This window comes from Hippocampus zosterae, chromosome 11 (assembly GCF_025434085.1).
Source record: "Hippocampus zosterae strain Florida chromosome 11, ASM2543408v3, whole genome shotgun sequence".
Lineage (NCBI taxonomy): Eukaryota > Metazoa > Chordata > Actinopteri > Syngnathiformes > Syngnathidae > Hippocampus > Hippocampus zosterae.
Window position 1 is genome coordinate 10,830,336 of NC_067461.1, and position 15,194 is coordinate 10,845,529.

Sequence of the window (15,194 nt, forward strand, 5' to 3'; positions counted from 1 at the left end):
ACTGAGCACTCCAAGTATTACCATAATGACCAACATTACAGTAGCGTATTAGGTGTAAGTGTTTATGAAAATAACATTATTGCAAGTCACTGTCACACCATGCAGATTAACACTGTACCTAAATTTTGAAAAATTGTACTAAAAAGTTCAAAAGAACTGAACTGTACTCGGGCAGCAATTGTCTTAAATACCACTGAAGCAAGCTCGAGTACCACTCGTGGTACTGGCACCACACTTTGAGAATCACTGTTTTCTCATAGTCATAGGAAGAGTAGTTCGGGTTAAACATAAGTATGGTCCTGAGACTTTTCATTTTCAAACGTGTTTTTTGTAACATATTTGTCTTTCCTGTAATATGAGGACCTTTATGCACACATTTGATTGTTCCTTTGAGAGAATCCTAGCCAGTGCAACAAAGAGCCATTTGTTGGGCTTATTCTTATTGACATAGTGCCAATGACATATTTAGGCGTGTATTTGTCACACAACATGGCTGAAGTCACACTGCTTCGATTTCAATAGTGTGGTAATACGAAACCAAGCCTGTTTATTCTCTTGTCTCCAATATGTTTAAAGCGTCTTTTTTCCTGTTGTTATACAAGAAAATATCCATTAAATGTGAGTGTGTTTTGGAAGCTTCAGATAAGAGAGAAGTTTGGACCTTGTGGTTGTGAATCAGGTTCAAAATCAGGTCGATGTCTCCATGAACTGGCTGGTCCTCAGCCATCTGAGGCTCCACCCTGTACAGCCAGTCAATGAGAGCCTGCAGAGCGTCTTTGAACTGGCCGGAGAACAGCAGGGCCTCCTCCAGCTTGTTTTGCCTGCAGAAACATGCACGTATTATCAACAACCGACCAAGCTCAGCAAGCAATCTGACTCTAAACTGAAAAGTGGATTAACGAGAAATGCATAGGTATCGTCAACTACTATTTGTTGTCATATCGGGTATCTGCCCCCCCCCACCCCCTATGTATTACAAGACAACAGTGTAAGAAAACACATTTATACAGTTCATCAATTAGTAGATACCATTTTTAAGCCATTTTGAGATGTCCAAAATCTAAATGAAACCTGACCAGCGTGTGACTTCACCTCTCTATGGACTTTCCACAAACAGTGTCCCATTTGTCCCTCAGTTCGCTCAGCATGTCGTCCAGTTTCTGATTATCGTCCTGAAGTGAGGTCTTGTCCTTGAGGGCTCGTCCCGTTCGTGAGGTGGTATCATACACCGAATGCTTACTGCCCAAAGCCTTCTGGAACTCCTGTTTGAGAGAAATCCATATTGATATCATACACAACTCGCGGGAATTGTATTGCAAAGGTACCTAGCCTGCTGCCTAACTTTGTGTTTGCATGCATTGGATAAGAGTTGTCGCTCATCATCATCATATCTTGTCGCGCCAGTACTGGATCCATTGCTTGACAGCATCACTAGTGTCTAAGAGGTCTTCATCTGTGCAGGTGGGCCCCAGTTCACAGTCCTGAAGAATGTGCTCCATTGTTTGTATTGCGTGGCCACACGGACATTCACTGCTGAGTGAGAGTCCCCATTTATAGGTGTTGTTCCCAGTCTTGCCTACTCCGGTTCTTGCTCTATTTAATGTCACCCAGTTGTTTCTTGAGAGGGCTGTTCCACTTGGAAGATGTTCGTTTGGGCTTTGGATTGCACCATTTAGTGCAGAGCTGTCACATTCTCTCAATTTTTCGAGCCTGTGGTTTGTTGACTGCTCAGGATCTAAACTTTGGACAGTCATAAAGCTCTTTCTGGACTTCAGTATTCTTATTGAGTCACTATGACCATAGAGGGGGTGTCTTGTGCCATTTTCTTGACTATGCTTTTGTGTCCTTGCCTGACTGTCTCTACGTATGTGTGGTGGTGCGATGCCCGCCAATCTGTAGAGTGCTGGCAGTGGTGTTGGTTTTAGTGTGCCAGTAATTATTCGGCATGTGTTGTTCAGCTCAGGATCTATTTTGTGAGCATGACATGATCTTGCCCATGCTGCTGAGCAATATTCAGCAGTAGAGTAGCATAGTGCTAGAGCTGTTGTTCTCAGAGTTTTAGGATCTGTTCCCCAGTTAGAGTTAGCAAGTTTAGCTAAGAGGTTGTTTCTTGTGGCAACTTTTGACTTGAGTTTCCTTACATGTTCTGCGAAGGAGAGCGTTCGATCTAATGTGACTCCAAGATAGACGGGATAGTCAACATGCTCAAGTCTCTCATTATTCCAGTGGATGCTTAATTTTCTATTTGCCTGGTGGTTAGTTAGGTGGAATGCACACACCTGCGTCTTTCCTGGATTGGCATTAAGTGATTTTGTTTATAATACTCTGTTAGATGTTGAAGAGCAGCTGATAGTCTCCTTTCGGTGGTTTCAAATGAGCGCGATTGGGTGGCAATACACAAATCATCGGCATATATAAATCTTCGGATGTTTACAAACTCTGGCTGGTCATTTGTGTAGATGTTAAAAAGTACTGGAGCCAGAACAGAGCCTTGTGGGAGACCATTTTTTTGTGTTCGGCATCTACTTTTCTTGCCATCCATTTCTACAAAGAAGCGTCTGTTTGTAAGCAGTGATTGTATGATTTTCACAATCGTTGTATTATGAACAGCTTAGGAGAAGGATTCTGTGATTTACTGTGTCGTATGCAGCAGTCAGGTCTACAAAAACTGCACCAGTAATTTGCTTGGCATCAAAACCATCCTCGATGTACTGAGTGAGGTTTAATATTTGGCTACAGCATGATCGCCCTGGACGAAATCCAGCCTGGTCTGGCGATAGTTGTTGTTCCACTGAGTTGTCGCTGAGACTTTCGCCTTGTCTTATCACCGGTCGCCATAGAGAGTCACTCGCTTCAATTTGCTTGGCACGGTTTTTACACGAGCCTTCTTAATCGTCCCGCTGAGTGCATCTCAGATAGTGGCTTAATCTGTGTGTACGTGTATGTATTCTGATAAGGAACATGGCTGTCCGTATGGGAAGCCAAAAATGGGTCAAAGCTCAAGAACCACAGCTCCGAAGGGATTAAAAGTATCCCAAAGCATGGCCACCCCAAATACATTTGCTCTATCCCGGTATTATGACAGGATTAACACAATCTGCCCGTGCACAACTGCAGAGTAGGGATTATGGAGCCTGCGAGAGAATCAGAAGCATGACTAATGTATGCACTATACGGTAATTTATCTGAATAGGTTTTACCGGGAACGTTCCCAGCCCTCGATGTCTCTGAGTGAAAGCACATAACTGCGGCCTGTTAAACATCTGTGTCATTGTTCGGATGTCTAAATATACTCAGTCTCTTATCCACGTGACTGTTCATTCAACGAGGTAGCTACACGTTTTCCAAGGTCAAATTGATGAACTTTCAACAACTCTGAGTACGGATGCTCAGACGCAGCGTCACCGCTCACCTTGTGTTGCGACAGCTGCTTCTTGAGTTTGTCTGGCTCATTGGCGATTTCCACCTCAGAGTCCAGCGTCTTCTCAGATTCATCCAACCACTCCATCAGTTTACTCCAGTTTTCATGGAACTGAAGAAGAACGAGATGAATGCAGTTCAACGTTCAGTCTCGCCAAACTCAGGGAGATATTTGTTTAGTTCACATTCATGACATAGCTGTAGAATAGGGCCATACATGTGGCTTGGATGCCATGGATACCTGTTTCGCTCTTTTCCTGGCATCGTCCAAAACACGACCACGTTCCACAGATCGCTGCACCAGCTTCTCCCAGCGACCTTGCACACTGAGGAGCAGGTTCTTAATGAGAACCACGTCCTGCTTCTGGCTGAAGTACTTCAGATGCGTGCCTGTCTTGTCCAGTTCGATGATGTCATCTCTGTGAGAGTTGACCTCTGTCACGAACATCTGCACAGGAGTTGACAGACATGACTTCATTGGTGTTTACGGACAAACAATCTGTGCAAGAAATTCCATTGTCTTGAAGTTTCAAATGAACAATAATAACGTGGACTTGCATTGGATGTTGTGTAACCGTCCTCTCTGTGCACGCATTACCTTATGCTCATCAATTTGAAACTGGATCGTTTCCAGAATCAGAGAGGCGGGAGACACCATGTTCAGCGTCTGCTCTGCTTGGGTCAGCCAGTTGATGAAGTCCTGCAGAGAGTTGTGGAAATCCGTGGCCTGGGTCAAGGCCTCCTCCAGTTTCACCTGAGGACATCAAACACAGTCATCCTCCATCCTTTCTAGCGGTAGCTTTATGAAACACAGATGCAGCTTAAAACAAGGTTCAATAATGAACCAAAAAGCACACAATTGCTGCAACACGAGGTCCCTCGCAGCAAACATGAGACCGCATGAGGAAGCTTATAAAGCGTAAAGGCCGATGGTGAAGCAGATTCTAGCAAATGGATTTTTAATCGAATGAGGGAGAAACATCCGATGGGCCACATGTTTATGTCACACGGCTGCCCTAATGACATTAGAAAGCTGATGTTTCATGATGAGTCTCCCTCATACGCCAGCCGGAGCGCTACGAGTGGATTCAAAGTTGTCAGTTCTTTATTCTATTATTGGAACACTTTGTTTGGCTGCAGAAGGCACTGTGGTTCTGGGAACGGGACCAAAGTAAAGAGGAAGCCGACTGTTCAGTGAGAAGCCAGGCCATATTTGTAGTGAGAGAGTCACTTTGGCTTTTTTAAATGATGGTGTTTATTTATTGAGGCAAAACAAGTAAGAACATGATGAGCGCTTTTATAACCCATGCCTCCATCCATTGTTTTCATTCGTGTTGCAGGTGTGCTGGAGCCTATCCTAGCTGACTTTGGGTAGGTCAGAAGTACACCCGGTACTCATCCCCAGGCAATTGCAGGACAATGCTTCATAATAAATATAACTATAGGAATTGGAAATGGCTGAGTGTGCACCACTGTACCTTTCAAATGTTTTTTTTAAATGTATGTACTCACTATGCATTAAAATTTTAACTTCAAAACCATCATCCAATTCATCTCGAAGTGAAAACAACATCAAAGCCCTACCTTCCTCTCAGCAACTTTGGCCTGCGCCGATTCCCATTTGTCTTTCAGGTTGGCGAGGTCTTGCTCCGTGTTGCCCTCGGGTGTCATCGCGAGCAGCTGTTGACCTTTGGCCATCAGCTCCCGGTACAGCTCCTCCTTCACACCAAAGGCAGAACACAACTCCTGCGTGGTGACATGATACAACAGTCATTTGGGGATAACATATTGAAGGTCAATAGTGTAACGCAAATACTGCGAAAAGTAATCGAGTTCCCACCAACAGTTAAAGGGAATCATGGTTGTACTTTAATAAGTAATCTCCAGAAATGTTGCCTCCCAAAAGTGGTGCTCCTTTCACTCCAAAATGTGCAGTGAAAGTACCATAAAAGGAGGAATAAAAAGGGAAAGGAAACATTCCTGGCGACATGGAAGTCAGATAATGCTGAAATGGTCTAAAACATCAAAATCTTTTGGTCACCTTCTGCAGTGGAAAAAACCAACGGTGTCATTTAATTTTCACACTTGAGCTCAACACATTGGAGACCGCCCGTCTCCTCGCGGAGCAGCCATCTGCATACGCGCTCCGGCATTGTTAAACACGTACCAGATGGGCGTTAAGCTGCTCGCGGGCTGTGTCTGGTAAGCCTCCCACAGCCTTTGATGCCAGCAGCTGACGTTCGGTGTCTTTCAGCCATTGCAGCATATCTTCCACCTCACCATGGAAACCCTGGGCCTACAACACAATACAAGCTGAGTCATACAAAAGGTGTCACACATACTCATTGTGCGGAAGCTCCAATGGGAGAGGTTCTCATTTCTTGGATTCATTCATTCGTTTTGAGACCAACAACAGTGTTTGACGGACATTCTGTTGCACACACTGTATGTTAACACGCAGAAATCTTTGCTGAAGGGAGAAAACCATTCACATTGATGCTATTCCGCAAAAAAACAAATGTGCAACATTGTACAGATTCTACTGGTGCATGAGAAGATTTTTTTTTCGTACACAATTAAAGACCAAAGTGTGTTGTTGGCACAAGATGAATGAGCTCTTATCAGTTCTGAGATCTGAGACTTTCGCCGTCAAGGAAAACGGTTTGGTGCTTTAACTTTGTTTGAAAGCACGAAACTTGACTGTTATTTTGTTCTTCTTTACCCCCAAAATTCTCCCATCTGATTTTAATGTTCTTCATATAACTTAACAGGAAGTGAACGGAAAATCTAAAGAAATGTATCTTGTCGCGTCTTTATATACCTGAAGCAGAGCACTTTCCAACTGCTGCTTCCTCTGCTCCGTCTTCTCCAGGATGGCCTTCCAGCGCTGGTCGAGGTCCTCCAGTTTATTCCTCAAGCAAGAGGCTTCCTCTCCGGCACTGGATTGCACTAGCTCATTCCCCGCTTTTTTCACCGTTTCAACTGTTGACTTGTGAGCCAGTACGTCAATTTGGAGGACCTAAGGAGAGAATAGCGATGAGGAAATTAACAACAGTAACTGCAGAAAAGATAAATTCATCCCTCATACAGTTTGAAAATATATATATTTTTCAGTTGGCAGCGTAAATATCACCGATATTTACTGTATGTATGCTCAAGAGATAAAGAGTAAGACCATTTACATGATGCTTAGCCAGCTCAATCTCAATGGCCTTGGGGTCTCCTCCTGCCTTTCTCTGCTCGTTGAGCAGCTCCTCGGTGTGGTTCATCCAGGCCAGCAGCTCGTCCAGTGCATGCTGGAACTGTCCCAGTGCCAGAAGGCCTCCCTCAAGTTTGTGCTGAAGTAAGGACAGAAAACACATTTAGATGGCGCAGTGCATAAAATCACGACTACATTGACCGTTCTTTTATTTTTGGGCACCTGCCGGCTGATGATCTTCTCATCCAGGTTTCCCCACAGCATCCTTAGCTCGTACATAGGCTCCTGGATGGTGCAGCGGTCAGACTCCTCTGTTACCTTCTTGAGCAGGAGCCCCGCTTGGTGGTTCAAGCGCTCCATCTCGATCTGCAGCTGGTACGCCTCGACTTTGAACTCCTAAAAAGTCACGTTGGCAATACACATATGAAAGTATACAGTCAGCACACTCGCTGTTCTCTTTTAGTGACTTAATGTGAATGGACAGTACATACTCTACTTATGAAATTAATTGGTTCTGGAAGAAATTTCTTAACTAAAACATTTTGTAGTGTAGTGTAAGTAGAGATGTGTTTTTCATGTAAATGCCCTAATTTGTTCCAAGCCGCGCTAAAATTCTGACATAAATGTTTCCTACAGCATAAAAATGCATCAAAATACATAATGAATACATGTTACGATTAGATTATTGCACAACACATGAGATTTGTGCATGATGTAAATAAAACAAAGAATTAAGAATAAAAATGTGGTTATTTAACTTTTAACTGCGTCCTCATCGTTTTTTGCCCTCTTTAGTCCATCGTATCTTGACAATTCTTTCGTAACAAGAGGCAATTTTTTCCTCTTGAGACTTTTCTTAACTAGAAATTTTGTATGAAGAGCCGTTTGTAAGTAGAGGTACCACTGTATTAAGGACTATACCTTGAGCTCAACAATCTGCTGCTTGACAGTTTCAAGATCTGTGCCCACAGGGGACATGGAGTCCAATTTGCCCTCCAAGATATCCACCCAATCAAACATACCCTGCGTGAGAGGCAAAGGAACACATTACGGAAAGACAAAGTATTGCGCACATTTCCACTTTTGCATACAACTTTACCCCAGAGTGTTCTGAAGTAAATCCACATTGAAATGAGTAAAATTACCCAAAAGAAGGGAAAAACAAGTCACATATCAGAAAGATTATTCTGATTCTGATATCATGTAAAAGGTGCTTATACAATGAGCAGCTGCGTGGAGGAACAATTCATGCGGGTTTCAGTTTGATCCAAATATCATAAAGCAGCGTGGGTGGTGTCGCAATTAATTGGAAGCTCATAAAACTGTTCTGTCACTGTAGCTGACTGCGATGGATGACAGTGCAATCTTTGTATTATGGTTTTCAACCAAAGGCCTTGAAAACAGTCTGGAGTAATGTGAGTTGCAAAGTACTCTTATCACTACAGGATGGGAAAAAAAATATTGCATAATTCAAAGTTTGACATTTACAACACTTTAATCTTCTCTGACTCGAAATGCATGGCCATAGATAACCACAATGTGTCCGTGTTGGAATCTTTTTCTTTTCCATAAATTCTGAGAGGAAAGAAGATCAAAAGTACCACAATAGTTTCATCTGCCTTTTGAAAAAATAGTGTCATAAATTTGCCAAGTAGTATGCAAAAAATATCCAATGTTTGTCTGAAGTTGACATCTTAAATCATGTAATAATCATATCACAAAATAATAACAGGTTCCACAATCTGTGGTCTGCCTTTTGCATACACAAAACAAATGCACAAGTCAATACAATGAGCCCATGTGGTGATCAAGCATAATATTTTTTTCAGTTTATGGGTCCAAAGAAAATCAGCAGTGATCAACGTACCTGCAGGCCATCCTGAAACTGCAACGCACCCTGCATGGCCTCCTCCAGCCTCTCGACTCGGTCTTTCCAAGTCTTGTTGAGGTTTTCCCATGCCGAGTTCACCTGGTGGAGCGACATCACACGAGTGAGACAAAGCAGACTGAAAGCAGCCCCTCAATAATTGAAAGAGTAAATAATTCATTTCGAAAGAATGAACACCTCGTCAATGCTTTTCTTTATCACAGGCTTGTCAGGTTCTCCACATGCTGTCATGAGCTCAGAGCCCTGGTTTCTAACTGAATCCAGCTCCTCTTGAAGCCCATCGATCTCCTCTTTAAAACCCTGCAGAGATTAAAATAAATAAATAAAAAGTGAAAACTTCCAACACTGCCTGTCAGATTTATGCAGCGCCTCTTTCTGTGCGGACCTCAACAAACTCCTGCTGCTGTTTGACAACTGAAGGATCCACTCCAGGCTCCTCCAGCTCCCTAAGCAGGTCTTGGCTGTCCTTGATGGTGGCGATCAGAGCGCAGTGGTCGCACCAGAACCTTTCAGCCAGGTCCATCACATCCAACAGCTTGGCCTCTCGCTCCTCCAGTAAGACTTGAACATCGGTCCATAGGAACACCATATGGTCCAGTTTGTCTTGAACAGCTTGTGGGAGAAATATTTGTTTCATCTTTATGCTGAGCTTTTTTTGAAAACATGAAACAAATGTAATTTGACATGCAATCCTTTGAATGATTATTTGAAATCAATGTGAAATGATGCCAAGATGTACACAGTGGTGATACCTTTGGCAGATAATTCTCGATCCTCTGACCGTGCAATCATCTCTTCGCCTCGCTGCTTCAGGGTCTCATAGGAAGGCTGCAGTTTCTCCAGGTCCACGCTGAGACATTTGTTCTCTGTTATCTGCTCCTTGATCTTGTCCACCTCCACTGAAATGGAGGGAGGCTGACGTAGGCGCTCGGCAATCCGCTCCAGGGATTCCAGCATGGGGTCGATTTTATCATGGAACTAGCGTGGAATGACAGAATTTCAGTCACAATTGCAACTACAGTACCAATCTTTCCACTGTATGTTATTGAGATCTTGAGCTGTACACTAACCAATGAAACGACACATAAAGCGATCGACCGGTGGTGTGTATGTGTGCACGTGCAACAGAGGTCGATCGCGGAATATTGGTTGGCATGAAAAGTCTTTGGTCAAAAAAGGTTGGCCACTGCTAAAGTAGATTATATCCAGTAACTACTCTGTACGCAAACAAGAATTGTATTGGGAAAAAACTCATTCACTTTTATTAGAGAATTAATTGGAATGTATAATTATTTCTGTGTTACTGATAGTTACAATTATTATGATTATTGCTCTGTACAGACACGATGCTCTGAAAACACGATCCAGTATTTCTTCGAATCGTATCTTTTCTCATGACGGTTTGGTGAGGCATATTTCATTCATTACTAGTCATTTATTTTGCACCATTCACCTGAGTTGATTTGGAGATGGCCTCATCCAGCTCGGCAGCTCTCTGTTTGACATCCGTCTTCAGTTTGGTGTAGAGCTGTTCGGACGTGGTGTACTTCTCCCTGATGGGCAGTCCTTCCTTTGGGCTCAGTTCCAGTAACTGAGGTCCCGTCTTATTCATCTTGTCTATATGTGGTTTGTGCTCGGCAATCAGCTCTCGCATTTGCTTTAAAGCACAAACATTTTTTTAAAATATAATTTGAAGAGCTTTTGAATTAAGACATTGAGCCTCCTGCTTCTTCTTACCCTGAGTTCCTCTTGTTGCTGCCTGAGTGTGTCGTACTCGATGGCGGGCGGAGGCAACTGGTTGAAGGCCTTCAGGGTTTCCTGAAGCCATGGTGACAATTCTTCATAGGTTTCCCAAAACTGGCTTGCAAGAGACTGCGCTCTTTCCAGCTGCAGACTGCGCTCTGAGTTCAGATGACTCACCACACCACACTTCTCTACAAGAGTCTGGGTCTTGGCCTGACATGAGACAAGATAGTGTAATGTATATTGAGTAGAAACCAGGAGACAAATAAATGTTTGATTTGGTTGTTCACCTTTAATAGTTCCTTTTCCTCTGGCTTTTTGCTACTCATAATGGCTTTTCCCGTTTTTACTATTGCATCCACAGAGTCTTTGTGCCTCATGATATCCATAGAAAAGACCTGGAAAACACACTTAAGTGACTGTGGTTGAATGTTGAACAGACCACACTCGTAAACAGATCGCGAAAGACTGACCTTATGTGCTTGTATCTGGGCTGCAGTTTGGTCTTGCTCCAATTTGATCTCCCCAATTGAGAGTAGCTTGCTTTCAGCATCCGTAAGCCACGCTAGTTCAGAATTTGCTGCCTCTTCAAACTAGGTTGGTGGCGGAGGGGACAGAACCGTAAAAAAAAATACTTCAGAAAAATGGAAGACAGCTAAAGTTGGACAAAACAGGGGAAAACGCTTGATGAAGAAAAATCACCCCATTCATTCTGGCTCACCTGCTGCGACTTGAGAATGTCAGCGTTGATCCGGTCGACCTGCTGAGTGATGCTGTCACAGACAGCTTTGTACCGCTCATTGTCCTCCGTCACCAGCTTGTCAAGACCTTCTCGGGTGTGCCAGGGAATGAGATCCAGCAGGGAAGTACTCAATTCATTCAGCTTGTCCACTGCAGCTTTTTTGTCTTTAGTCTCTGTTAGCAAGGTCTGGAAAACAAGATTTATCGGTACAATCAAAACAGTGTTGTGTCATCATTACCCTCTGTAACACAAATTTGTTGTTGCTGCTGCCGTTGTTCACATTTACCATAGTGTACTGCCACTGTCTACTTGAAGATATACTTGATACAATTACCCATTTAGACTTCATCAGAACTGCAATCACAGCAGCATGGTATGCTGGCGATTACGATGCTATTTTTGCAGGAATTTTCTAAAATGGTAATGTTCCTTGGCGATGAACAGGAATTTACTGAAAATTGGCAAAATAGTGAGGTAATCTAAAGGGGGTACTTAAATGTTTTGTTTTAGAAATGGCACCATTAAAAACAACAACAACAAAGACCGAATAGTCATGCTAATTCAGTGGATTTTCTATTTTGGCCTGCTCATCCCTCAGCCCGATCCACACAGTACACAATTTATGGTAGAGCAGGACCATTCAATACACACAGCCAGCAAACACGTTGCTGAAGTTATATTATGCTGTCTTCAGATGAACACCTGGATTCAAGGGTGATTCACAAATAAAACACAGTAAAGATTTCATTGTAAATCATTAGAAATTCATCTTTATGAAAAGTGTACTGCTTTAAATATTTCATAGCAATTCTGGAAATCAAATGGACCACCACATACTAGTCTTCACTGAGTTTCTAATGAATGAATTTACATTTACATTTCCAGTGCACAATCTTACCTTTTGAATGTTTTGGGCTTGAGTGAGCTGCTCGCCGTTAGGCTCCTGATATACATAAGAACTGATGTGCGCCTCTGCCTTCACCAGCCAGGAGCTCAGATCCTCATGTGTATGGTGCAGCTTTGTGGAAAGACTCAAAACACACTCCAGTGTGTTCAAAACATTTTCACTCATAGAGGCGATCTCAGCATATTTTGTTTTTATTCCATCCAATTTCCCTTGGATAACAACAACCTCATCACCTGTAATCAGAGAACCATGTGTTGTTATGGGGCATAACTTCGAAGGAGTTAGAGCTTGGTGGTGTTGTACGGGTGAACATACCTGTTGTTTGCTTCAATAGTTCCATCCCATTGAAAAGGGCTTGATCAACATTCTTCTTCCTCAATTCAATATCATTTTGTAGAGCCTAAAAGAAAAATTACAACCTCAAACGGTGACAAGAGAACATGTCCTTGAAGAGAAAAAAATAATGGTAAAACAACACGCAAAATCAACTGAGAAATGATTAACTTCACAGAAAAAGACAAAAGGATGCTGGGCCCTGGAATGAGTGTGTACCAGTTGCTCTGCCATCTGCTTTTCAAGTGTGTCTACTAGGTAGTCTTCCACGGACACCTCACTCAACCGTGCATGTGCCTCGCTGAGCCAGTTCATGAGCGCCACCTCGTCCTCTCCAAAGAGCTGGGCGTTGGCCAGGGCCTGCTGCAGCAACTCTGCTTTCCTCCTGCAGCGCTCCTGCAGCTCGATGTAAGCGGCCTGCGTGGCGTCCAGCTTGGACTGAACAAATTCCTTGTCATCAACTGAGCTCACAGCTTTGAGCATCTGACCCAGACTGACCGCATGAAACAGGTCTTTACTGTGATTCATAATCTCCTCTTCTATGGCCTGAGCGCAGGGGATGGGGAAACAATGCGAAGCAAACAGAAAAGACAAACAGAAAACCAACTGAAATTGAATGGAAATGGAACAAGTGAAAAGTAAAAAAAAAACGTAACATAAAAACAGAATGGATAAAAAACTTAAAAGGGTGGCGCACGGGTGAACATGACATGGAATTTTACTTTATGATTGGAGAGCTGTTCTTCCAGCTTTGACGTTTCTGTGCCAATTGGTTCCGAGTTGGAGAGGCGCTTCTCTGTGACGGCAAGCCAGTCGCTCAGAGGTTCCAAGGTCTCGTGGAATTGCTGAGTCACCACCAAAATGCTCTCCAGTTGCTTATGCCTGACAAAGAGACAATAGCAGTACAGGTACACTTTATTTTGTCCAGTCAGTTTCAGACGTTGAACTGACATATTGACAATATGATGACCCTTTAATCAAGCTGACAATTGTCTTTGAGTACCGTAATAAAATGACTGGATTGGCACCAAAGTTAACTGGGTGTCAGAGATAGTGGAATGGAACACCTTAAAAACTCGCACATTTCATCCAGGGTAAGCTGAAATCTTAATGTCGGCAGCTTTTCTACTTGGTTAACCTCTTTCTGCAAAGTATTGAAGCAACAGGGCGCACACCAACCTGTTCTCAGCTTTCTTGAGCAGAGTGTCCCACCTCTGCCCAAGGGATTGCATCTCTTTCGCAACCTTTTCCTTATCCACGGACTCTGCGAGTTCTGCAACCTTCCCCCCTTCGTTTTTTATCAGCTCCACTGTGGGCTTACGGTCATCCAACAGCCTCTGTAAGAGCTGCCAAAGCGAACAAAGGATAAGACTTACTGGGCATCATTAAAATGCTCTGAGCGCAGGAGTTTCTTCATGGTGGAAAACAATCAATCAAAGGCATGTATTACGTCTCCATTAGATCTTTAGAAGCTTTACGAACCGCAATCAAGCGGAACAATGACTGTCAGTTAAAGAAGATGAATTGTCAAGCCCTAATTGCTGGAACCAGAATGGTGTTTTATGTACTGCAAGTGTCGCTGAGTGCACATAACGCATGCTTACTTTCTGCTCTTGTATCTGTGCCTTGACCACTTTGAATTCTGCAGAAGGCGGTTTCTGATTGGCCATGAGCTCTTCTGTGTCGGTTAACCAGCTGAGCAGAGAGTCCAGAGCATCATGGAACCTTCCACAATGCAACAGGGCTTCATGCAGCTGGGCTGAGCGCTCGGCAATCTGTGGATGACAAGGTAAAAATCGATGTTAACTGTGATATCACCATAACTGTGTATTTCTGTGACACATTTCCGATGTTTGACTGTAATGCTAGCCGGCCAATCGCATACCTTTTTATTAAGTGTGTTCCACTTGGTGTTAACCTTCTCCAGGTCATTCTCAAGCTGCTTCGTATTGGTTCCTCTGGCAGCATTCTGGATCAGCCCGTGACTGATGGAGTTGATGTCTTGGAGTTGGGCCTGCAATGGGTCGATGTCTTCCTTTTGGAAAGCCTACAATCAACAGCAAACAATGGATTCATGAGGGTGCACCATCAGGGTGAACTGTAATTATGGCAGCGGGGATGCCAAAAGCCACTTAAGTTAATACATGTTGAAATTAAATGATCCATAATTCTAAAAAAAATGCATCCCTCCATCAAGGGACAGCCACATCTATAATTTAACACAGAAGTCCTGCAAAATAACAGCAATAACAATAAACTGGGGCCTGTGTGTCCACGTGTGTGGACATGACGTCTTTGGCTTTGAAGATTATAAGGTTAAATTTTGGACTATAAGGGCCTGGCGTCCACATATAAGGACGTTTCATCAAGTAAAAAAAAGAATTCTTTGTTTTCTTTGTCAAATAATATGGCAATTTATTTGAGGTTCTAATTTAGGGAAGCACGGTGAAGTGACTTCTACTGTTGCTATTGTAGATAGTGCTTTGCAAAGCATTTCACAATTTTAACTCATTCGCTGATTGTACGTGGACAGTACAGTCATGCAAGAGTTCGGGGTCCAAGGAGGTTATATACTCAACCTGGCAAAGGTGGCATATTCTATCAGAGCATTGGAGGAACAATTTGGCTTCACCATTCAGATTCCATGCAGTTCATACAGATCCATGTAAGATAGCATTTGCCTCAAGTTTGTCATTTCTTCCAAGACTCATTATTAATAAAATGCCACACGATTCTAAGAATTTCTGCTTTCCCATTTAAGATAGTAACAGATTTACAGTCATTATTTATTGTTGACAAAAGTTATTTAACATTATTGCCACTGAGCATGAATGAATAAACTGTTTTAAAAACCTCAGTGGCAAGGTCAAAATATTGCGAGCACTCTAATGCAGAAGTCCCCATAAAACTTTAGTTCTCAATGTGAAAACATGCAAGACACTTCTATGCGCTAACGTCGAAG

The 15,194-nt window shown here is 43.0% G+C and overlaps 1 protein-coding gene across 2 annotated transcripts in view; it reads right to left on the reverse strand.

Annotated features, from left to right (window-relative positions):
• dst (dystonin) overlaps positions 1 to 15,194 on the reverse strand; it is a 100,636-nt gene that overhangs the window by 9,437 nt on the left and 76,005 nt on the right. For both annotated transcript variants that reach the window (XM_052081217.1, XM_052081219.1), the window contains 27 exons: positions 14,118 to 14,279; positions 13,837 to 14,007; positions 13,412 to 13,578; positions 12,955 to 13,114; positions 12,452 to 12,778; positions 12,215 to 12,299; positions 11,891 to 12,132; positions 10,972 to 11,178; positions 10,724 to 10,843; positions 10,541 to 10,648; positions 10,245 to 10,463; positions 9,961 to 10,164; positions 9,260 to 9,485; positions 8,893 to 9,119; positions 8,685 to 8,807; positions 8,487 to 8,588; positions 7,541 to 7,642; positions 6,842 to 7,015; positions 6,603 to 6,758; positions 6,242 to 6,439; positions 5,588 to 5,716; positions 5,005 to 5,166; positions 4,019 to 4,174; positions 3,662 to 3,868; positions 3,413 to 3,532; positions 1,093 to 1,262; positions 662 to 821 (listed from right to left, as the gene is read on the reverse strand). In XM_052081217.1, coding sequence (XP_051937177.1) covers positions 662 to 821; positions 1,093 to 1,262; positions 3,413 to 3,532; positions 3,662 to 3,868; positions 4,019 to 4,174; positions 5,005 to 5,166; positions 5,588 to 5,716; positions 6,242 to 6,439; positions 6,603 to 6,758; positions 6,842 to 7,015; positions 7,541 to 7,642; positions 8,487 to 8,588; positions 8,685 to 8,807; positions 8,893 to 9,119; positions 9,260 to 9,485; positions 9,961 to 10,164; positions 10,245 to 10,463; positions 10,541 to 10,648; positions 10,724 to 10,843; positions 10,972 to 11,178; positions 11,891 to 12,132; positions 12,215 to 12,299; positions 12,452 to 12,778; positions 12,955 to 13,114; positions 13,412 to 13,578; positions 13,837 to 14,007; positions 14,118 to 14,279 — 4,584 coding nt within the window. The remainder of the gene's footprint in view (positions 1 to 661; positions 822 to 1,092; positions 1,263 to 3,412; positions 3,533 to 3,661; positions 3,869 to 4,018; positions 4,175 to 5,004; positions 5,167 to 5,587; positions 5,717 to 6,241; positions 6,440 to 6,602; positions 6,759 to 6,841; positions 7,016 to 7,540; positions 7,643 to 8,486; positions 8,589 to 8,684; positions 8,808 to 8,892; positions 9,120 to 9,259; positions 9,486 to 9,960; positions 10,165 to 10,244; positions 10,464 to 10,540; positions 10,649 to 10,723; positions 10,844 to 10,971; positions 11,179 to 11,890; positions 12,133 to 12,214; positions 12,300 to 12,451; positions 12,779 to 12,954; positions 13,115 to 13,411; positions 13,579 to 13,836; positions 14,008 to 14,117; positions 14,280 to 15,194) is intronic.